The sequence below is a fragment of the Oryza brachyantha genome, chromosome 1 (assembly GCF_000231095.2).
Source record: "Oryza brachyantha chromosome 1, ObraRS2, whole genome shotgun sequence".
Classification (NCBI taxonomy): domain Eukaryota; kingdom Viridiplantae; phylum Streptophyta; class Magnoliopsida; order Poales; family Poaceae; genus Oryza; species Oryza brachyantha.
In genome coordinates this window covers 32119663-32145151 of record NC_023163.2, presented here as the reverse complement: position 1 = coordinate 32145151, position 25489 = coordinate 32119663, and the positions used below count along the sequence as shown (strand labels likewise).

General features: G+C 37.1%; 1 protein-coding gene and 1 long non-coding RNA gene across 2 annotated transcripts; one reads left to right on the top strand and one right to left on the bottom strand.

Annotated features, from left to right (window-relative positions):
* Positions 1-726: 726 nt before the first annotated feature.
* Positions 727-8026, top strand: LOC107305584. The gene is made up of 7 exons (XR_001551792.2): positions 727-764; positions 1523-1807; positions 2975-3096; positions 3450-3515; positions 3710-3850; positions 4418-4534; positions 7703-8026. It is a non-coding gene; the product is annotated as an uncharacterized LOC107305584 (long non-coding RNA).
* On the bottom strand, positions 3073-5504 carry LOC102702986 (cytokinin dehydrogenase 4). The gene is made up of 5 exons (XM_006645247.3): positions 4678-5504; positions 4426-4553; positions 4045-4305; positions 3657-3919; positions 3073-3564 (listed from the first exon to the last, which is right to left on the bottom strand). The coding sequence occupies exons 1-5, from the start codon at positions 5282-5284 to the stop codon at positions 3240-3242; spliced, it is 1584 nt and encodes a 527-aa protein (XP_006645310.1). The 5' UTR covers positions 5285-5504; the 3' UTR covers positions 3073-3239.
* Positions 8027-25489: the final 17463 nt, after the last annotated feature.

Here is a 25489-nt window from a genome sequence, read left to right as displayed (position 1 = left end):
GATATAGTTAACAAGACTGTAAACTAGGGGCATGGAGGGTCTTAGTTAACTTATCCCTGGCATGGAAAACGTAGTAATAGATTAGTACATGATTAATTAGTTATTAATTTTTTTAAAAAATATAGAATATATTAATATGATTTTTTAAAGCAACTTTCATATAGAAACTTTTTATAAAATATACACCGTTTATCAGTTCGAAAAACATGCGCGCGAAAAACGAGAGGATATAAGATAACTTACAGGGGCATCGAACTTGGTCTAGGTAACCGAGCTAGATTAGTTTTATGGGGATAAAACTCCTCTCTCATCTCATGAAATTCTCTTATTTAATGACCCTGTTAAGTCAGAAGTTTTACTGATATGACACCCTATTTAATGTGTACGACATCATCATAAAATATGCATTGAGACTAACCTAAGGTACCCGTAACGAGAGTAGGAAAAGGTGTATACTTTTGAGGGATAAAAAAATGGGGCCTCTTTTAGAAAGAAAAGAAAGCAAGCCCACTAAGGATCCAAGTCGTGTCAAAAGGAAGAAGAAGCGGCCCGCTCCACCGGTTGTTTGCGTGGACCACAAAAGGCCCGAATTCCCAGGCCCATATTAAACTCGGGCGCGTGCGCTGCTTCCAAAAGGCGCGAGGAGGACGGAGAAGGGCCACCACCGCACCGCCCCGCCCCGCCGGAAGGATCCTCTCCCGCCGCCGTCTCCCCCTCCCCCCGCCTCCCCGCGCTGCCGCCTCTCCCTCCTCCCTCTGCTCCACGTAAGCTCTCCCTCCTCCCCCCTCCCCCCTCCCCCTTCTCCGCCGCTCTGATCAGTTTGCCATTCTGATGCGTGTGCCAGCCATGACCGATCTACTACTGCTGCGCGTGAGGGGTCGTTGGGTTTGATTTTTTTTTTTTTTGAAATGGGTGCGGTAGGGCTTTCGAATCAATTACTCTGGCATTCCTATATCCGTCGCATGCGAGTGGAATCGGTGAACACGGGATAGGGTGATGTTGCAGTTGCATTGTGAATTTTTGTGGATGTTCTGTAGTTTACAAAATTGTCGGGCACCAGCAGTTTGGATTTATTTTCATGGACATTGGTGGTGGAGGGTTTGAGCAATCGCACCACTGCTAATTTGGTTTGGTCTCGCCTTCTGTTTTGCTGAATCTTCGTTCCTGATGTTTGGTGTGCTGATGGGGGTGGTGGTGTTACACGTTTAAGATGAATTAGAGTCTCTGGTGGGGGGAGATCAGCAGTAGATTCAGGCAACTGACCCGTTCTTAGTCTTCCGTCGGCTTATCGTTTGGCATGATTGACATTTCGCCATCTGTTTGAAAGGCATAATACGTGTTTCCCCACTACGCTGTCATAAGCTGTAATTGAACAGTTGGGAGTCTCAGTCTGATACTATAGATGACTATCTGTTTTTGCAATGTATAGCCTGAATGGGCGTCTGCCTCTTTGCTTTTGCAATGTGTAGCCTGGGATTAAGCACGTCTATGTCAACTCCTAATCCTAATGTGCCATTTTCAGTTACTGTAAGCACGCAATAAGAAAGAGGACAGATAACAGTTACATCAACGAACATATTCTGCTGCAACAGTGAATTGGCACGCATTGAGCTTTGTGCAATCAGATGAGATTTGAATCCTTGTGTGATGTTTTCAGTCTCAGATGAACAGAGCAGTGTTTATGTTTCTAATAGTGTGTGCAATACTCATTGACAGGTGATGCTGCTGCTAGTAGTATCAGAGTTCTTTTAAAAGAAGTAACGCCAGAGTTAAAGATTAAAAGGTTGCATCTGACTGCGACGGTTGGGTATGAGCCAAACCTTGTCTTGTCTGCACTCTGTAGTATTGATTAGATTAGTACTTAGAATTGTCAAAGTTGCAAATTATTTTACCTCTGTCATGAATTACCTCTGCAGTAATACTACTAGCAGGTACAATCGGCTTATTTTTCATTTTGAATCCAGCTGAACTGTGCACTTAATCATATGACACTAATATTTTCCTTCCAAAGATGTAATTGGACAAACTTACTAGGTTTTGCACCTTCCATGATCTATACGGAATGCAATTTCTGTTTTGTTCATTGTTTTTCTTGCTCTTCCTTACACCATATTTTCTAGCTGAATGTGAGTACTTGTATGGATTTCAGTTCTGTTGACAATATTGTTTGAAGGGATTCTCACGGAAGTTCAATGTCACACTCAAACAGCAAAAGTATCACAGAAAGTTAAGGTTGGAAAATGCTGGGTGGGACTGTCAATAATTAGGATGTTTTGTTAGGAAGTTAGGAGGCTAAAACATAAGGAACTGCATTCCAGTAAAATGCTGAATTCTTTGTCTTAGCTGGTCTTTCTTTGCTGACATGATAATTAGGTTAGGTTACTGTAGCTGATCATGCTCGATTACTGCAACATGAAGGATCATTGTATTGTCTGGTAGCGTTTGCAGTTTTCCCATCAACCTATTTCTGTTTGTTACCTCGTCAGAAGAATTTCGCACTTATATATTGGCTCTGGCCCCACACTCGATGTTACCACTTTCTATTTTATGGACCATCTTATGGAATGAAACTGTATCGCATTTTATAAATTCTCACAACTCCGCTCTTAGTTTATTGTTATTGTAACTCTGGTAAATATATACTGTTAGTTATGGATGAACGTATCAAGGGAATTATGAAAAGGTTCACTCCCATTTATTCTTGGGAGACTATGATTCATAATAAACTTTGCTATTTTTGCATTAACAGTTGCAAACATAACATTTGATCGTAAAAACTAATGTAATCTGCTGCATTTACGCAGTTAGTAGTAGTACTGAGATCAGATATCAGATACCTATATACTTACATGCAACAGGCTGTGTTATTTGCTAATCAAGGGTCTACCCTGATGCTACTTTCTGCACTGTTGTTAGCTGAACGCAAACAACTCAACATGAGTTACACTAGTCAGTGCTTTAGTGATCATTGCAGTAGCACAGCTCTTCTCTATGCTGTAACAGCAGCTGGACTTCAGTTACTAGGACCAATGATTTACCTCCAAAGCTGCAACCGGAGTTAAGGCCACGCTGCTTTACTTTGAAGACAACTGTGAGGTATCTTCCACTACTTCTAGTCTACTGGTCGCCCTGCTGTGTTCTTTAGGCTACCTTCCGTAGATCTTGTCTTTACAAAGGATATTTTCGCTACATTTTTGTACATCATATGCTCTACAAAAGCCTATCAATAGCATATACTGTCACAAAGACATAGGTAGCGATGCCTTTGTAAATATTCTCTGACCTGGAGCAAGGATTGCTAGGGGATCATACGTGTGTTTCCTCCGTTCAAATGTCTCCCACCTTGCTCCAAAGTGGGCTTTCCACTGCTGCTGTGTAGTGTAGGGTGCTAGATACTGTTTCATCCCAATACCATTCTTCTCACAGAAGTCCACTATTTGGTTGTTCAGGTTCATTGCATGTTGGACACTACCATGGCCTGAGGCTGATGGCGCTGAAGATAGGAACCCAACCAGGTAGAAAATTTCTTCATCTGGTATGACTACTGACGTTCTGTTGTCCCACCTGCATCAAGCATGTCAAAACATTTTTAGTTACCCAATCTTGAAACTAGATATAACTTAACATGGAACTGTAATTTGCTTAGTTGTATTTACTTCGTTCTGTTCACTGGGTAAAGCAGTATGGGACCATTGTTGCTATCTTTTAGGATCTTGCCGAAGACTTCTCTCGCAAATTTGTGGATTGTGCTCCTTGGGATCAGAAGATTGAGCCACGGGTGTGGAACTTCCCAGAGGCCTTGAGCCCTCAGCTTCAGCTCAGAGGTGTGCACCCTGTCCAAGAACTCCAGGTACGTGACATCGGTGTAGAATAGAGTGGACGATATGTATCTGAGTCGAGATAGCAGCGCACCAACTTCCTGTAAATATATATACAAACACCAGCCATTAATTAAACCACACACTGCACGGACTGGGCTATCCTATATATATTTCCTGATACGTCAACATCTTGATGCAAAGCGAAATAATTAGCTCAGCCCACCTGTTCCATGATGCCAGCCTCATCATGGTTGAAGTTCTTCGTCATCTCAAGGCAGTATAGCACTCTTCCATCCGATTGGAATTGGCTTGCCTGAACTGGGTCCTGTGGCTTGAAGGAGCTCCTCCAGTTGTTGAGGATGCCTGTCCTGTTTATGATCACAAACCCTTCGATGTAGTCGAAGGTCTTCTCAGCCGTGATCAGCATCTCCTGGTCCTCGGTGAAGGTCTCAAAGTCCGAGTAGAGAACACGTATCCACCTTACCTGTCATTGTATATCTAATTAATACGTGAAACATGCACTAATGAAATGAACCACATAATGATCAGTTTTCTTTATTGAGTTGACACTTGACAGATCTAGATTGCTTGTGCAGATAATTACCATCTTTGGAGCAGGTTCAAGAGCAATCCGAGCTCTGGTGATGATCCCAAACTGGCCCAGGCCGCCAAGAGCAGCGTAGAAGAGGTCGGAGTTCTCCTCGTGTGAGCAGGTGACAACATCTCCCCTTCCTGCATTTGGTAGTTCATAGCAACAACAAATTTAGTCATCTTCTCCTATGCCATAGTAGTGCTAGCTGCTGCTCTGCAGCGGCTGCATGTATGTTTATTCGTGCGTGGCGGGTTTGTCAGAGACCTGTCACAATCTCCAGTTGGTTGACATTGCTGACCTGCGGTCCATGCCGGAACGCCTGCCCGCTGACCCCCGCATTCGACAAGGTGCCACCGACTGTGAGATGGAGGTAGTCGGTCCATGACCTGGGCGCCAGCCCGTGCTTGAGCGTCTCATGCAGCACGTTGATCCAGAGCTCGCCGCCCGGGACTTCCACGTGAGGCGACGGGCCGCCGTGCACCCGCACCGCCGTGGCGCCGGCGGCGAGGGACTCCATCTTCACGACGATCCCGCCGGCGGCCTGGGACTGGCCGAGGAGCGAGTGGCCGTGCCCGCGCGCCGCGACGGTGAGCGGCGAGTGCCTGCCCAGCAGGAACACGCGCCTGACGGTGGCGGCGATGTCGGACACCGAGGCCGGGTGGAGCACCGCGGCCGGCAGGAGGCTGCACCGGTTGCCGAAGTCCCGGGCGGCGCCCTGGGCGTCGTCGAAGCTGAAATGGCCGTCGAGGCGTAGCGCCCCCAGCGACGCGACCACGTCCTCGTCGGGGACGTGCATGGTGACCCCGCCGAGCACCAGCAGCATGAGCAGCTTGATGCAGTGCACGATCGACGGCTTCATGGCTCCCCGCATGCTGATTTTATACAACCCAAAACCCAAAGTGGCCAAGATCCCAAACAAAAGGTATCTATGAATCAAACGAGTTTGGCAGGTCGGTGGTTCGAGGTGTGGAGCTTGGATCGAAGAGATGAGCTCAAGCTGTAATCTCACTTTGCTGGACACACTGGCAGTGAGAGAGAGTTGTTGGGGGTGCAACAGGTGCAGCAAGAGAGCGAGCGAGAGAGGAGGCCAAGGTAGGTAAGAGGGGGGTGGAGATGGAGGGAGGAGTGGGAGGGAGATTTAAAGGCCGGCCGGCCACGTAGGCTCAGGAGAGGAAGGGGGGCTCCATCGTCGTAAGTGGTATGGTCAACCAATCCTAGCACTGTTCGGAAGAATCCGTAAGAAGACTGGTTGCTTCCCTTGCTTGCACATTTGGATGCAGACATCTCCTAGTGCTGCAAAGGTTTCTCTTTTGGAGCCCTGGTCTTCTTGTTTCTGGCTTCCATCTTAAAAGCATGGCCTGCCAGGTAGCATACCATGTCGATCATGTGTCGTTTGTTAAACCAGTGTGCCATTGGGAATGGACACCGGCCACAACTTGAGCACCAAAACTGAAAAGAATATAAGACCTTCAGCTTCAGAGCAGCAGATTCTCAACGCAGTGCCATGGCAATTTCACGGGGAATATTATTGGTTTTGCTTGCAGTTACAGGCGTATTATTCGAACAGATCTTCTGATTTAAATTCTGAGGTGTTGACTTGGGCTACACTGTTGCAGTCTCAGGCAAAGGAGTCCCCAGGAAACTGTCGTCTGGTTCGCAAATTGCGTGGTAAGGTGAGATCAGTCTTCTCCGAAGCTGCCATTGGACAATCACTAATCAGGGTCGGAGTCTCAAGGTCACATGGCATGCGAGGGCGCCTGTCTGCGTCCAAACGCACAGGGGCATCTGAATACCAGCACCTTGTTCATATGCTGCTGAATCCTGGACCTGATAATCATCTCTCCCTCTCTCTTTTTTGCATGATCTTTCAATAGATCTGCTGGGTGCGGAATACCAATGGATTCGATCAACGTTTTGGTTAGTTCAATCGTATGGACATGGATCACCAGTGAGTTGTTCTTTTGCTTCTTGGAGGTAACAGGACGGACTGGAGCAGCTGCTGTCACATGATAAATATGGGATCACTTGCCCCACTTGGCATCCTCAGACCGCCGGTGTTCCAATCATCTCGTTCATTTGGGAATTGAAGTAGAAGCGTATGACTCTCACCAGCCAGAGTGTTGGTTTCTCAGATCTAACAGCATCTGCCTGATGGCAACATATATGGTCAGACATATGGATGCAACCACTTTTTCCAGTACGACTTGGACTGTCTTATTTGCTGCGGCGCTAATTATGTGTGCATGGGAGCCTGGCAACGGACACACACATACGCAACAGCAGCAGCCCAGCTTGTGTGGATATTTTGGTGTCCATTGCACGCACGCAGGAAGGACAGAGAGCTAACACGTAATACGTGCATCGGGATGGACAGCAAGGCAGCATGGAACACAAAAAGACAGCAGCAGCATCTGCAACTCAAAACAGTTATGCGATCTAGCTAAGCTTAGCTTTGCTGTTGGTGTCTAAAAGATGCAAACTGAAACTGAAACCGACACGACGGGCGTTCGCAGACGGCAGCGCATCGGACATTCAGAGTGCAATCAAAGTGGTTTGGTCGAACTCGAACACAAAAAAAAGGCATGCGAAGCAGGGGAGACCGGTCCTCGTCAGGTTAGAGACCACTTTGACCACTCATCACCCCAGCTTTTCTCCCAATTTTTTGTTCCTGTTTATACTTATAAACTAAAATTTAAATTTTAAAATTAATTTGATTTTAAGATTTTCTTGCACTAGTTTATTTTTCATTTTTGACTTAAGATTACCAAGAATACATATATAAAAGTTTTATTTATAAATTATTCTTAATTTAAAAAATACCGTTTGATTTTTTATATAAAAAACCAAACCATCGCTCGACATGGCTGCTCAGGCAGGCAGGCACCACCAGACAGATTGCAGATTCTCCTCCTCTCATCTCACACACATGGAAAAAACGGCGCCTCTTCTCCATTTTCTTTATATAATTTGTTTTTTCTTTTCACCAGGATTCTTTATATATTTTGTTCCTTTTGTCACTAAGCCAAATGGCATCACACTTTATTAACATTGTGTTGCACATGACAAAAACGAAACAATATCATTCCTGAGTGGCAAAAAACAGATTTTCCCACGCATAAATTCTTTTCTTGCTCCATGCAAAAAGCTATATATATATACTATGTAGGGTAACTACTAACTAGCATGTCATTAACCATAAAGTAAACCTGTTACAGTGACATGTCTCTACATGAGTTTAAATTATATATAGTAAAGTTTATAACTTATTCTCATGTGAAATTAATTGCAGCAACCGGGTCCTGTGCAAGTCTCCTTCCAGAACACGGTCACCGTGGGCTCCAACCACTACACCGAGAATGGTTGGATGGCACCATTCACCATGGGTGATCGTGTTGGCAATGACCACTTTTTGGCACCTGACCTTGACGTGGCCCCGTTCTGTCGTTGCAATGGACCGTCGTGTCAATGTCGTCCACACAAATCCTCATCCTCGACACACGTATATGTGCAATTAGGCTCTACGGTAACAACAAGGTGCGGTCTCTCCTGGTGCTGTTTTCTGGCAGGCAGTTGATTTCGAGATTTTCATCGAAATTTTTTTTCCAGTCTTAACTTTTAGAGCACTAAAAATATATATAAAAATTTTATTCATAAAATTTTTTTATTTATAAATATGTCGTTTGACTTGTACATTAAAAAAAGTCAAACAATCGCCTCTTTAGTTGTGACAGAATTAATCATGAACAAAACTGTACTCCTAGGTTTGCATATCCGTAGGTTTTCTTATACATGGTAAAACTACTTGTAACGAATTAAAGATGTCATTGTGCTCCAGCCCATGCCATGTTAGTACTAACTCGCTTTGATTCTTAATGAAGGGTATCTCGAGTTTGAATGCCAACTTAGACTTGTAGGTTTTTACTAGCATAACTTAGACTTGTAGGTTTTTACTAGCATATAGCTTATACAAGGAGTAAATTTTACAAAACTACATATTATTAGCAAAACTATTACAAAACTGCACATATAGCTGTTGTATTATAATTACACATTTAGTGCTCCTTTGAGATGCCCGATGAGAAAACAGAGAAGAGAAAACATACATGATATTGATATGAATGCATCTACAAAACAAAGAATATATTGTAGAACACACAAAAAAAAACCACATGAATGACAATTTGAATAGACCACATGATAAACAAATGATTTGGACAAGAGAGATAGACCCAAAAAAATGTTTTCAAAAGATTGGAGCTCATGCCATTTTTTCTCCGGAATCGACATGCATTGAGGCATTTAGTAGGAATTTCATATGATCTAGAAAGCTCTAATCATTTGTTTCAAATGGACAAATAGGGGAAATTCTTGTAGGATTTGAATCCTACAAAATCCCCCCACTAATCCTTTGGTTCATATGGGGTGTTAATGTTAAATTTATCACATAACTGTAGATTTAAGATACCACATCACAAAATTACAAATTTAACACAATTCATCACAAGCCTATATATCTTAAAAGTTCCATCAGGATAAGACATCAAAAATTGACCACTATAATTGTAGTTTCGTGACAAATTGTGTGCTAAACTCACAGTTTTGTTGTACCATGTCTTAAATCCATAAGTTTGTGATAAATTATGTGCAAAATCTATAGTTATGCCATCATGTCTTAAACGTGTAATTTTATGATAATTTCAATGTTAATGTGTGTTTCTATAATTCAACAGCTTATATTTGTACTATATACAGATTCATATTTCAAAATTGCTCTACAAAATACTGTATTGTAGCATAGATCCCGGAGTATAAAAATACACAGACAAATTCCTGTGCAACAATCAATCAGCCTAGGTTGACAAGCGCATAACAATATGTTTTATTGCGATGGGATGGATCCCCAACTCCTCTAATAATTGTAGAAAGCTAAGACCCTTGTCTACCAATTCCAAGCCTAAAACGGAATATAAGATTTAGCTTGTATTCGGTGGATAATCCAAAACGGAATACAGAACCATTGTCTACCAATTCCAAGCCTAAAGCCCTTGCGTACACATAGTATCATGCTCCTCCTATAATAGTATAGGAGACTAAAATCAGAGACAGTTGCTAGACATGAAAAAGAACTGGCTACTTGGCTAGACAACCTTTTATTACAATTCTTTTGTCATTTCTACAAAGTTTGGTTGATTGACAAAGTCTTAAACAAAATCATTTTTATTTTCATCCGGCACTTCCCTAGCCTAGACCAATTTTTAAAAATACATTCTTGGCATTACTGGAGGAAAATACCAAGAAAAAGAAGACACGTCATTAAACAAATCAGGCTTTGCACAATGTAATTATCCTCGTGCATCAATTATACGATCCTTTGCATGAGTGTTGTATTTTACTGACCCGTTCTAAAATATAAATATTTCTGTATGGTAGGCTATGCTAAATGATTTTGTTAGTGACTTAAGCAATTAATTTTTGAATTTCTTATATTATCTTTCCAAGAATATAGTTGGCTTTTTATAAAAATTATTGGAATCATGATAATTAGCATAGAAATGCTTATATTATGTTAGAAGCTTAGATCCTAGAAATGCTTTTTTTTTTTGCGAAACTCATCCCCACATCCCATCTCCATAAACACATCCATAGACTCTGTCAGGCCTATCTTTAGATTGACAAAGTCACCACACCACCTCGCATGTAGCATGAAAAATAATTAGCCAAAATATAAGCAACCGTAAATACAAACATCAGTAGATTTACATCCGGGTGGGCTCGTTGCACTACAAGAATAAACATAACCAGTTAACAAAACTAATACACGATGTGATATATACACACACCAAGTATTTCGTGTCTAATTATATATTTTAGAACAGAGAATTAGTGTATTTATGCATGTCAGGACTCAGGAGTGTGTTTGTGAGCTGTGACTTTTTGGGTGGTGGAGAGGGCAGCTAGACTAGCGGAGGGAATTAATAGGAGATGGCATGGATGCATGCACCTTGGTCGACGACGACGGCGGCGGTGGCCGGCCGGGAGTGATCGCCGGTGCGGCCCGGCCTTAGGATCGCACGGAGGTGGACTCCCGGGCCCACAGCCCACGTGGCTCTCTATGACGTTTTCGCTCTTCCCATGCCCGTGGGGCCCCGCCACGTGGCAGCCGCAGGGCTGGCTTTGCATCGATCGACGAGGAGGAGCATACGCCATGGTGGCAGGGTGTTTAAATCTTGCCATTATTTCTAAATTGTCTTGTTTTTAGTTAAGCTGTAAGTTCACTATCATTTGTCATACTGCATATGTAATAATTGGTCGTAGTTTTTTCTAGAGCACAAACAAGAATGAAATCCATTATCTAAGAAATATTGCGCCGTTTTATTCAGACTATACACACGACGCACCCAAACACATCCATGAGTATTTTATGGACTTAGCTAATCTTTTTATTTATTAGAAGCAAATATATGTTTATGTAATATTTGTGGGCTTAAAGAAATTGTGACTAATGTCAGATCCCTAATCTTAGTAAATATCTATTAAAACATTTATTCATGTGTGTAATAGTTGTAGGATCAAACTTTTTCTAAAAGTAATATGACGGTCCTGCAATATAATGGCACTATACACGTACTATCTTGTTTTATACGGTAAGACTTTATAATATTGTCTAGATCCATAAATGCTAATGGATCTAAATGTATATACAAACATAATAATTTAATCAATAGATTTTTATACATAACTAAAAAGTCTTAAAATATTAAACGGAGAGAGTAATATGTACGATGGACTAGATTAGTATATATAAAATTGCTCGGAGAATTTAAGCTTTGGACTGAAGATGTACTTGGCCTTACCAAGCACTGGACATCACGTGCTTTTAATTTGCTCCTACATATATACGCCTATATGCATACCTCGGCCAGCATGCAGACATGAACAAGCATCGATCTATATATCACTTGTCGTGTCAAGCAAACAATGGGTGGCCATGTGTCCTTGTTTCCAAACTCCTTTTGACCAATTATCAGTGCAGTGTGGTACTAAGGACGGCCATGTGTAGCAGAGAGTGACCGAGCATATTGAATTCACTGGATGAAATTACGGGGTAATTGTTTTACAACATATTTTTAAAAATAATTTATGAATAAAAATCTTACCTATATGTTCTTGACGATTTAAAAGCCAAGGCTGGAATATAAATTTCGATAAAAAGACTTAAAAAACTCTAAATTTAAAGTTTACAATAAAATTTTAGATCATAAATATAAACGGAAGTTAAAAGATTATCACCAGGGCCGGCCAGGCAAGCAGCATAGTGAGTTGGTCTATGATCAAACTATGACAAAGACAGTTCTGCTCAGTGCTCACGACACAAGTGGATTTCTCTGTACTGTCTTTTTTCTGTCTCTAGTGTCTGGATCCATTCCTATACCGATGATGATGCTCTCCCTGTTGTACGTATGATATGTAGGATTAAATTTCAAGCATGAATGGTATGATAAAAAATTGGATTGCATAGTCTGAAAGTTTTCACTTAATTTCATTGTCCAAAAAAGTACCGTCGAATATGATGATATGTATATACTCCATCTATCCCAAAATATAGCTGTATTTATAGTTGAATTATAAATGTAGCTATATAAATTTGGAGTACAAAGATAACTAGTACATTTATAATTTGGATTATAAATGAAGTATATTTTGGGACATAGGATGTACTTCCCGTACACCCTAAGAAATGCTTGCGTTTAAAAACAAAGGGAGTGTCATAAAAATATTTTGCTTCATAAATATAATACATAATACACAAATATAGTATAATAATGATGTTGCCAACTAGTACTCTTTCCGCCTAACAATATAAGTATTTCTAGATTATTTAGTAGAAATTAAGGTTGCGCAGAAAATCTTTGGTACCACTAATTAAATAAGGGATGGCTGTTGTGAAATGGTAGTTGGGAGTAAGATGAAAAAATTAAATAAAATGTGATTGATGAGACAAGTAGCAGCGCAAGTTTTTAACATTGGACATTTGACCCCAGTAGATGTTTTTACATTGAGTACAGTCAAACTTAAAAAAAAATACCATGACTGTGGATAAGTATTAATGCTTTCTATGTGAAGATAGGGTAATTTTAATATTCTGAAAAAAATACCTCTAGATACCAAATTTACGTTTAAAATTTTGGTACATGAGATACAATGTGTGGAATACCTATACTATATATATATGGTAGGAGTTACAGAATAGGAAAACAATTATATATGTACTGGATCGGTTAGGAGTTTGTTAATATTTGGATTGCATGCCGTATGCACCGGGCCTAACGGTATCCATAGGATATATTCTAATCCTATTAGATTAGCACTCTACCATATCTATAAGTCTTATCCCATACTGTATAAGGGGCACAAGGGCACCCCTCATAGGGGCATCAGGGCATGTCATATTCAAATCAGCTATTCTCTAGTTGATCCGTATATAATTGAATAATATCGCTAAACAGGAGTAGGGTATTATCTCATATACCAAGAGCCCGAACCTGGGTAACCCTGTATATATTGCCGATCCAAATCACCGACACAATGTAACTTAAGACACCAAATTTTACATTAAAAAAATAATTCTAGGGTTTCGTCTTCTATGTACTTCTTGTAAGCCACCGTTCGTAATTTCATCCCAATATAGTGAAGATATTTGTCGGCCGTCGCTTATATTTTTTCTCTCCTGCTTTAGAAGGGTTTTTCACATTAAATCTCATGTCTTTAATGATTGATTTATCGTTTATTTACCAATCGTTCCCTAACAGTTTTAAATTCTAGATGTATTTTTGCTTGTGGACGAAGGATCGGTCGCTTGGCACCCACAAACTTTAGATGTGCCAGTATATAATAGTGGTCACTTTTGGATGTGCTGATAGTCATAGTACAGTTATATTACATTCATTTCCATGTATGCATGCGTCCATGCAGGTTCAGACAATGGGAAGGATAATTTAGGTGGGAGAGTACCGAGGATCCCTGTATTGAAATATCCAAATATTTGGTACTCCAACATGGCTTATAGTGACTTTATAAGTTTGTTGTACATATGCAGTAGTCAAAAGCTAGATGGCATCAGAACCAACCCTAAAAGCTGGGCCTAAGGCAAAGACCTTAACTTGCTTTACTATGGTCAGCAGCCAAACCACCTGGTAATTGTCCAGTGTTTAGGTAGACAGTTCACTGTTTGCTTAACTTGATAATCAATTGCCGGCCGGCATCTCTGAACAGGGATTAATTACTCCATGATACACATATATATATCATGCATATATTTCACATCAACTGCAAACTAAAATCACTAGAGAGAAAAAGGGGGACCAATATATATATGGTAGCTAGCTAGGATCAAATCAACACACAAAAAAAAATCTACCTCTTATTATTCATTCCATCAGACAAAGACGCATGCTGTAACTAGCCAGATAGTGATATACATTAATTGAATTAATGGACAGTGCATGTCAAACGACAAGTTTATCAAAGCTACTTGCTCAGCAAAACGTCTACAATAACAACCAGCGGCCCATTGTATGAGAATTAATTAATTAATTTAGATGGTAGGGCCGGCGCCAAGTTGCGACCCTAATTTGACGTATGCCGCTTAATAAATCAGGTGTTAACTGCCTAAATTTAAGCTTACTTCAGATATGATGTCACTCTCTCCGGTGGCAGATCTAGCCAACAATATTAGGAGGTCTGAATAAGTTAGATAGAGTTTCAGTCTTCTCTTTCTATTGATGTTTGACATAAATTTTAGAGGATCTTCGTGGGGCTTAGTGGCTTTAACGGGGTAGCAGGGTCTCGAGCCCCCGCCGCCCCCATGCCAAATTCGTCCCCGACTCTCTCCATTAGAATGATGCCCACCTTTAATATGTAATCCTTTTACCCCTTAATTCTCCTAAACTATAAGCATTTCTAGCAATGAATATACACAAATATCTATCCAAATTCATGGCTAAAAATATATTATTATGGGACAGAGATAACATTTAATAAGAAAATATATTATTATGGCTAAATTATAAGCATTTCCAGCAATGAACTATATGTGTTTTCACATGAGAAATAAGTTAGAGAAGGAAATTAAGTTAGGGCTACATTCAACTTCAACCCAGAGAAGACCTTAATTAAACATAGATGTTACATATATACACAAACATATCTATATATGTATACACACACACAAACACACAGATGCGGTAAAGCACGTCCACACGTTTTTAATATATATAAAATAAAAATAGACACACATCATAAGGAAAATTGCATTTAATTAGTGCTTCATTTTGCCATCGGTACATTTGACACATAATCAACACCACTGTTAGAAAGCTACTAAGGGGTGTTTGTTTCCCCCAAACTTTTTTTAATCCTTATCACATTGAATGTTTGAACACTAATTAGAAGTATTAAATATAGACTATTAATAAAACATACCCCATACTTTGAACTATTTCGTGGAGATGAATCTATTGAACCTAATTAGTTCATGATTAGTGAATGTGATGCTACAGTAAATATTTGCTAATTGTAAATTAATTAGGCTTAAAAGTTTATCTAATACAATAGCATTTATTTATGTAATTAGTTTTGTTATCAGTCTATATTTAATACTTTTAATTAATGTTCAAACATCCAATGTGACAAGTGTCTAAACAAATCCCTAAATCCAAACCCCCGCTAAATACATCGGCTTATAGAGATTAGAAAAGTCTGGATTGACCAGCTGATACATGCATATGGTTGGACTAAATCCAAGCATGTGATCCAAATCTATGTGGGCCCAGCCAATCTATGTGGGGCCCACATGTGTAAACACTTCGCTTGCTTTCACCCTAATTTTGTAACCAAAAGAGCCACATCCTACATGTTTAGCAAGGGGCTAGGGCTAGACGCCCTTAATTATTGTGATGGCAATGGCAAAAAAACATCATACGTAGATGTGCTTGCATATATAGGAGAAGTTGATGCTTATACACTACTGCTGAATCACAGAAAAGACCACAACCACAAGCCTATGGCAGATAGGACTACTAGCTAGTAGTAGTAGTAGTGTGCAAGTATAGTGTATCAAGTTAAGTATTAAAATATATAATTAAGTATTGCAGATTGCAAAAAACATCAAATAATTAAAAAGGCATAATTCATGCAGGGATGCATTTATTAATTTGCATGATCCAGTACAGATTCAGCAGTGGCCAATATATATGGGGAAAATATATATGGGTCAGCAACTCAGCATTACATGAAGCAAAGTTTGATATTGAATTGTGTTACGTACATTAAACATGAATTAGTAGTTAGTTATCTGTATATGTATACATGCATGAAATTTCTGGTTACTCCAAAAGTAGACATGCATATACTCCGTCGGTTATTGAATATTGGTATTATTTAAGCCCACACTTTGGCCATTTCTCTTTTTTACAGAAAATTTATGAACACATATTCACTCCCAAAATATAATGATTTCTAAATTATTTAGCATGGATTAAGGTTGAGAACAAAAGACATAGTGCCTCTTAATTAATAAATGAGGAATATATAGGGTTGGGAGGGCAGATGATGATAAAATAAAATGTTTTGAATGTAAAGTGGTTGATGAGATAAATAGTCTTACCAAAAATACTTTTATGGATTTAAATAAATCCTAGAAATAATTTTATTTTAAAATGGAAGAAATGCTTGAAAATATATTATATTATAGAAGTGTGTAGCATCATATCGTAAATATAACCATACGATTTCTATTCATCGTTATGTAATCATGTAAACATAATTCGTAGGCAAAATAAGATGTCAGTAGTAAATTAACATCATTATTTATTAGAGAAGAGTGTATATGTGACCTGACTTTCTCGCGTCGTTTGATGTACAAAAGTAATATTATATAATGTTTTCGTGAACGTACTTGGTTTGGCTTTTGTTAACATAACATGGAACAAACACACAAGCAAGTTAAGTCGTTTGACAATTTATGTGCTTATTTGCTTTAGTGACGATTCAATGCCTTTGGAGTTTGGATCATGTATGATCATGAGACCGGACAGCTAATTAGTTTATCTCTCTTCTCGTGAATTAATGGTACATTGGTGCTCTCTTCATCCACTTTTTAATCTATGCAAAATGATAACAAAAAATATATATGCTTATAACAGTGTGTGAGCACAAATTTCATCAGGACAAAATATTTAATCCACGCTTAAAATTTTAATATCTCAAGATATAAAGTGCTTAGAGGTACCGATTTTACATTAAAAAAATATTTTTTAATATTTTTTAAGTACGATAAAATTGCTCTAGCCTGTTATACATGCCGTCTTGATTGACACAATTTAAAATGATTTTTTTTTGTTACTTTTGGTCTCGATGCATAAAAAAATGTATGGGGTAGTACTAATTGCAATATACATGATATACTTTGTTTCGTTGGGATAGTGATTTAAGCAAATATTACTCTATTAATATATATGAAATCCTAATAATTTGAATATCTCTAATCATATATATTTATTCTAATAGACTAATATTTACTCAAACACTTGTTCTAATAAAACTAAATGCATTCTATATTTTAAAATGGAGGCTGTACATAGTGATTAGGGATCGATCACCACACACGTACGCTTCAATAAAGATATCCCCATCCAGCAATGGAATTAAGCTGTATTTTATTAAATTAATTCCGACATGTTTTGTTTCTGATGTATGCAATCTTATCTTCTCAGCACCGAACGATTCGAATGTACGCTCAACTTGATCATCAAATTAACTAGCTCGGTTGACATCACGCGATTGTGCAACTTGCGCACGCATGGAAAGTGCCCTACTGTTCCTGAATCTTTGTTACGTAACAAGAGAATTTCATGACTCATTATCACTAGTATATTTACACAGGACGGCCATATAGACTTTTCCAATGATCAAATTAATAATTGTTGCATGAGATGCCCTCTGTCTCAGAATAGAAAAAAACTACTTCATGATTAGACATATAGTAGACTATAAATCTGGATAGATGTTAATAATTTGAGGGTTTATTCAGTTGGAATTTTGTAGGAATTAAAACCTCATGATTTTTTTCCTGTAAATACCATTCATTTCATATGAATAGACCCTAGCTAATTTCTTATGATTGTGTTATGGTGAGTTAATTTTAAAGTATTCTTAGCATGAGGTGAGACCTCATGGAAAAGTTTTTTTTGGATTAGAGTTGCCATGACAACAAAATCCTTTACTTTTCCTATTTCTATGATTTTGCAATGCTTTTGAACCAAATAAGCTTTGTCCATATTTGTAGTATCTGATCATCTACTAGGTTTTTAGACGAAGGTAGTAAGTTATCAACACGGATTAGTATGCAACACGGATTAATATGATGTATACTTCCTTGTTGTTGCGAGAAAGATATATATGCTTAAGTTGTTGCAGTTGTATACTCCCTTTGATCACAAAAGAATGTTGTTTTAGAATTTATCCACTACCTCTATTTCAAAATATAAACATTTCTCAGTTGTTTAGCAAGGGTTAAGGTTGGAAGAAAAAATTAAATGAAAAATTAATTATGTGACAAGTAGTGTCATAAATAATTATATTTTAGAATATGATTTAAATTCTATAAACGATTATCTTTTTAGAATGGAGAAAGTAGTCGATATAAGTTAACTTTAACCATAGTTGTGAGAATATATGTTTTGGACATACAAAATTGATGTAACCAACAACCTCATCTTTTCGTCTGCTTATGCTTATAATTCTAAACTTGATTTTTTTACCTTAAATTTAAAGTGATTTTGGGTTTTTTACATCACTAAAAATATTTATATGAGAGTTTTATTTACAAACTATTTTTCATTTGTACAATGTTAGGCTTTTTTCACACAAAAGCCTATTGATGAGGCTGTCTGTTGTAACGAAAACATTTCATGAGATTGTACTTGCATAGCTATATTTAAGATTTATTTGAAAGAATTACGTGGTTAGAGTCATAACTTTAATTATATTGACTTGGAAAACCTGAAACAATATCTTCTTGATTGGAGGGATACATTGTTTTGGAAGCTTCACGATAATTTAGCGAAAGCCTAACATACATATGAGAGGGACTTAACTATTAAAGTCCACTTTATACTCGTAAATACATTTTTTTTGCAAGGATGGATATTTATTATTTTGAACGCAGATAGTCTTCTAATGAAAATTTAACCACAACTATATATTATAAGATATTTTAAGAACCTACTTAAATTTTGAAATTATAAGTATATTTTGAGAGACATAAATATATACACATTTATTCATAAATATTACATGACGACAAGTACTTGTGACCAGTCGAGTAGAGACGACTTATTTAAATTCACATCTCCATTAGATTGAGACTATCAATTTAGGGGAAGTAAAGCTCCACAAATAGCTACCGCCAAGGGGGTGATTGTTTCAAACTATATATTTACGAACGAAAAATAAAAAATAATTTATGAATAGCTATCTAAAAGTCAAGACTGAAAAATAAACTTTAATAAAAAAACCTCAAAATTAACTCTAAACTTAATGTCGAAAAGATGGGGTTGCAAATCAAACTCCTTGGTACCATAGCAATTAACATGCCCTTAAATAATTATATAGCGGTTCGATTTGCCACTTTAATGGCCTCTTCGGTTTGGAGAACTTTTTAAGAAAAGTTAGAGAAATAATCAAGTTGTTTTATATAAATTATTGGTGATAATTGTTTGGTTTTTTCGGTAAGAAAACCAAATGATAAATTTACAATAAAAATAACTTGTGAATAAAATTTTTATATACGTATTCTGGGCAATCTAGAAACTAAGCCTAAAAATAAACTATGATAAAATACGTCAAAATATATATTAAGTTTAAGATTAAAAATTTAAATTTAGTCTTATGAGTATAAACAGAAACGAGTTATTGTGTTTCGAAGCTCTAAATAATATCTGGGTAGGGAGACGATGTATGCACCGTCCATTCTGCATGCCGACTTTGAGAAATTAAAGCTAATAAACAACAGCCGCCAACCGTTGCTTTCAGTGATGCATTTTCCATGTACTGTTATTCATCAGCTCGGTGGTGATCAAACAGGGTACTAAAAAGCTAACTTTCTAAGCTTCTAGAGACATTTAGCTTTGACAATTTTGTAGTACTACGCATGTATGCATGCTACTAATTATTAACAATAATCTAGGAGGATCTTACTTGTTGTCTCACCTCATTGATCTCACTAAATGAAACACCAATTAGTTTATTGGTGACAGAGTTTTCTAAAGTGCTCTCTTAACCAAACTAATATGTAGTCTGACATAAGTTTATGCCAAGTTGAGAGCCTAACTAGATCACACACCTAGCTTCCATGAATATATATAATCCTAGCTTTTGCTAATTTAAGCATGATGAAGCAACTAATCTCTGCCAACAAACACCGTATCTTAGTAATAGCCATATAAAATTTATAGTGCCTGTTTGGATTAATTACTAGCTGCTAATTTGAAAAGCAGCTAGTTAGGCCCAATTTGCAACTGATTATATATCCAAAAGGTAGCACTGAACCAACAACGTACATCCAACGACAACATCAGAGGTGAACAAATTAAACCAATAGCACTGGAGGAGATCAATTGCTAGCCAACCGGGTGCAATCTTGCAACATGCATGCGTACAATAATATATATCTAGCTAGTTAGCTACTCATGTGTACATTATACAATTCTTTTACCATCTAAACCTTTTTACCTTTTAAATTTTAGATTGAACCTTCTAGCAACTTATTTTCAGATTTGAAACTTTTAGCTACATCACCCATATAGTGTATGCAAAAAACACTACCACATCATGACTCAAGAGAAGTGAGCAGCAGAGCCATTATAGTTAATGTGGGAGAATTTTAGCCATATAAGTGGGAGTGGTGTGGCTAAAAGCCTAAATGTTCGTATCTGGAAACCAACTGTAGTTGGGTTTAGTTTCGAAATTTAAAAAAAATAAAAGGGTCAAAGAGTAAAAAGTTCCACACAATATATTTGGAAATGATCTTTTTTTGAACATGGCAACCTTTTTGTCCACAGTTAAACTAAAGTGCAAATGCACATTCCCATTTGAAAGAAAGTTGAAATTTTGTGGGGGGATTTGGTCTTTTAAATGTTTGGTACGTGCCGGGTGGGGTGCGGCCGGATCTGCGTTACAACCAAATTCAATTAATTCTCTGACCGTGTTTAGCCCGGCATTATGTCACCTAAAGGCCGAACCGCGTGAGAGCACCTACTGTGCATGCAGTGGATATCTTTGTTAATTATATTATTATTTTTGGCCAGAATTTCTCTGCATTGGAATGACCGATTGATCGATATGGTCGCTAGCTTGCTTCAGAATCTATATATGCTCTTTGGATGGAATTAATAATCAATCCTACTCAGATGCAGGGTTCTGTTTGTTCGCTCTGATGGATTCTCCAACATCATCGTCAACTGTGTTAGAATAAAAAAAATTGGTGAAATGTGATGTCATGCACAATAAAAACCTACAGAACTCCAGAACACAAGGAAATATTAAAACCAATATCTATGGATATTTCTTAGAAAAATAAAAGACATGAATTTCCAATAAAGTAAGCCAATCCTATCTTTTTTTGCCTCTGTTTATGTTTATAAGCCAAAATTTAAAATTGTAAATCTTAAATTTAGAGTTGATTTTAGATTTTTAATTATAGTTTATTTTACATCATTGACTTTTAGATAACTAGAAACACATATATAAAAGTTTTATTCACAAATAATCTTTCATTCGTAAATTTATTGTTTGGCTTTTTCCTAAAAAGTCAAACAATAACCCTAAGTGCATTGGCCTTTCAAAGAAAATAAAAACCTGAGCTAGGATCCCACGTTTGTTTATTTGTTTTGTTTCAGGGTACTAGAAACCAAACCATATGATTTTACAAACTCCTTTCCTTAAGGGCATGTTTAGTTCCAAAATCTTTTTCCAAAAACATCACATCGAATTTTTGGACATCTAAATGAAGTATTAAATATACATGAATATTAAAACTAATTACGCAGTTATGTGGAAAATCATGAGACGAATATTTTAAGTCTAATTAGTACATGATTAGTCATAAGTGCTACAGTAACCAATATATGCTAATGATGATTAACTAGACTCAAAAAATTCATTTCGTGGTTTTCAGGCGAAATTTAAAATTTGTTTTGTAATTAGACTACGTTTAATACTTCAAATGTATGATCGTATGAAAAAATTTGCCATCTACACGGCCCCTAAGTTGTTCCAAAGAGTCTCATAGGAAATATTTCCTAACAAATGAAATCCTCCAAATATCCTTTAAAATCTGTTGAATCCAAAGAATCGTGGGTTGAATTTACAATGAAATCAATTCAATCAAGCTGAAACAAAGATTTTTTTTTTGAAGACTAGTCAAAAGTAAGCTAATTTACTGAATTAAAGTCTGACAATGTGAACGCGCTGGGTCTCGGTAGTGTTTTGTGGAGGTTAAATATTACACTTTCCACATCTCGTAATTAGTAATCATTTAAAAGTTGTGAAAAACGTGCATGTATGTTTCCTGGTTTAAATCGATCCACATCATTCTTCCCCGCATCTTCAGTGGATCTTGTCTCTCTTCATGGAGCTTCTTTAGTCCTTTTCATGTTTCTCTTCAGTGGTAGATCCAGGATCTGAACGTTAGAGGACTGGTTACCTTCTTACTCCTTTAGCTCCTCTCTTCTTCTTCCTCCCCTCTTCCTCCTCCTCATCTCTCCTCTATTTTCTACAAGGGATCTAACGTTTAGAGAGGCTGGAGTCCCGCCAGCCCGCCAGCCCCCCGCTAGATGCGCTAGATCCGCCTCTGTTCCTAACTTCGCTAGTTCAATGGTGCATGTTTTGTTGTTGCACTGCAAGAAGACTAATAAGAGCAAACATTTTAAACATGTTATGCGTGAGGTGTACAATGTCTCAAATTAAATAACTAGCTAGGGTGACAAAAATGAGGTAAATATGACTATATTGCCTCTTTCTTATACTTATGTGCTAGATGTTAATGAGAAAAACACAATTCTCAACGTGAAAAGTATTTATTTGTAAAAAAACATAAACGGGTTATGATTATTTGACCATAAAATTGAAAATTGAGATTTAAAATTTTGAAATAAAAAACTCAAATCAATTTTGATGAAATTAGTAAAAACATTTTCACCAAAACTGAAACCAAAATAAGATAAATAATTTTTATTTGAATTTCACAGTGAAACTTTTGAATGGATTTAATCAAACATTTTTAATTTATTTGTTCAAATTTAGTGTCAAATAATTATTTCCCAATTGATTTTTATTATAAATTATTCTTTTTCACATTGAGATTTATATTTTTGAAGTGTGGCTAATATGACATAGGGGGCAATATAGTTATTTTTAGAGAAAAAAATATAAGGGTTCAATTGATAGAATGGATATAGATAGGGTCGAAACAACAATTCGGACAAGTAAGAGATGAGGCCAAATTTACGAACGCAGGCGTTGGGCAAAAACTCATGAATGCATAAAGGATGTAACTATGCATGTTGCAAGGCGTGGTTAATTTGTGAAAAATAAAAATGAAGATGCGATGAGAGAAAGCAACTCCTAATAGGAGTTTCATTCTCATTAAATAGTAAGCTATGCCAACACTTTTGATAATGTAGCAAATGAATTAATCCAATAAATATATAAATGAAATGAGTTTCATCTAAATGAAACAATGTGTACATTGAATGCAACTTATCTCTTGCATGTACTGTCCATAAAACAGACACCGTGGGTTATTTCCAACTGACAAGTAAATTTTTCTTGTTGATAATGTGATAATTTTGAAAACATAAAATTGAAACCTTCCACTAGAAATAGATCGTGTAGAACTAAGCTTCCATCGAGAAATAAAAAAAGAATCGGTGTTGCTTCTTTTTAGTTAACACGGAATAATATGTAAACATTTCTAGCTAGCTAGTAAAATGTATAGCTTGCATTTGGGAGAATTAATGCTTCCAATAATTTAATTTAGAGATGATCCCTCTTGATCATACATGCATACTATACTCATCCAGTTGCATATATGCATGGTATATGCCTCAAAAGAAGCTACATATATATAAAACATTATTCTCCACTGGTGGGGAGCAATCTTTGTTGGCCCCATTCCACTGAAACGGTAGATCAGGGGACACAAAAAAATTAATCGAGCTGGCGTGTGATCTGCCGATCGAATATGTGAAACAAAAGAGATCGATTCCATCATCAAAAATGGGGTTTAAATTTCACGCGTCGCGTCATTTCATTTCATCTTCTATAATCCCTATGGGAAATTAAGGTGAATTGAACGAGGTCAATGTCGATCTCTTGGATTTTGTATTTAACATTTTCTTGGGACACGTTGGATGATTCTGTCTCAAACCAAACATGCTGGCAGATCATGCTCCATGACGTGTCGACTGTCCATGCGATAACAAATGCTAAAACAATTCCCCCTTCCATTCGAATCCACAACAAAGCAGCTATAAAAAAATGCACAATGTACGTCTTTCAGGGCGCATGCACCTATCATTTTACTTCTCTTTGGATGAAACGTGTTCATTATTTGGTGTCAATGTCAAATTATTCTTCTTTCTTCTTCTTCTTTTTTGGTGATGAAGTTGTCGAATTATTAATTCTACCTGATCATTTTTAGCACAAAAGTGGCTACTACTCCCTATAACCATCTTTCACTTCCTATTGCTGCTGTTAGAAGCTAGGAGAGATCTGGCTATCTAGCAAGAAATGAATTTTTATAGAATCTATAAAGTAAATTATTGGGGCATACAATGTATCCAGCAGCAAGATCATATATATGATCTGATCAGTTATTCGGTCTATTGCTATTGCTAAATGGTCCCGGGGAGGCATGGGCCCCTAGGGTAAAACAGTTAATTCCATCGAGCAATTGGGAAGGTATATATCCATGCATATGCCCCCATAAACTGTCACACACAATGTAACAAGCAGTAAAAAACTCTCAACATGTAAAAGTATTGGATTTGATATATAATATTTAGATTTGCCACAAAGATTGTGTATATCAAAGACAACTATTTCCACATGCATGTGTATTATATTCTAACCTGTGCGACTGGATAGAAAATTTCCTTTAAGGTCCTATTCAGTTTCGAGAAATTTCATAAAAATTTTAGAGGAATTGAACTACTTTTTGTTAAAATCCCATAAAATTTATGTGGTCTGGAGGAGCCCTAAATGACGATTGAGTGGGGTAAATTAAATGTTTGTAGTTTGTAGTACCTACATCAAAAGATGCTCCATGCATGTCATCTTTAACGGTGGGTGTCTTGAAACTTTGCTATGATCTATCATAAAGCCATAAGGTTGCTTTGGATATGTGCCCCTTTTATCTTAAAAACAGCTTCTATAAATTGTATACCACATCCGTTTTAAAAGAGATGACGTCTTAGCTAAAATACATACAACCAAATATCAAATGCATAAATCATTAATAGATAAAAAAATATTAATAATTAACATGTGAAAATGGTGTTAATAGATTTTCATGAAAAATTCTTTCATATGACTACATTTTTACAACTTCATTTTTTAGGTTTTTTTATCGTAGTTTATTTTTCATCATTAATTTTTAGATCACTAAGAACACGTATATAAAAGTTTTATTCATAAATTATTTTTTATTTGCAAACATGTCATTGGTTTTTTTCCCTGAATAAGCCAAATAATCACCCCTTAGTAAGCTTTATAAATGTATAATCAGAAAAACTGATGAGCAGACGTGTATTAGAAACTGCGTCGAATGTCCAAATCCAAAGGAAATGTAAAAGAGAATAGTGAGATACTAGTATTATTTTAAACTTTTTTTCTTACTTGGTACAAGTATATACATGAAAAAGAACAATATTGAGCTCATTAGAAATAATGTGCGATACTAAAAGGATGCAGATCTTGGGTATATGGTCATGCACGAGTTAAATTAATGAAACAA

Bases quoted from the DNA above. Each gene is read 5' to 3' on its own strand.
- LOC102702986 (XM_006645247.3), bottom strand. From the start codon at position 5,284: ATGCGGGGAGCCATGAAGCCGTCGATCGTGCACTGCATCAAGCTGCTC. The intron at 4,306-4,425 runs GTAATTATCTGC...ATACAATGACAG, and splicing joins TTGAACCTGCTCCAAAGATG to GTAAGGTGGATACGTGTTCT. The intron at 3,565-3,656 runs GTAAATACAACT...TGCTTGATGCAG, and splicing joins TACCCAGTGAACAGAACGAA to GTGGGACAACAGAACGTCAG.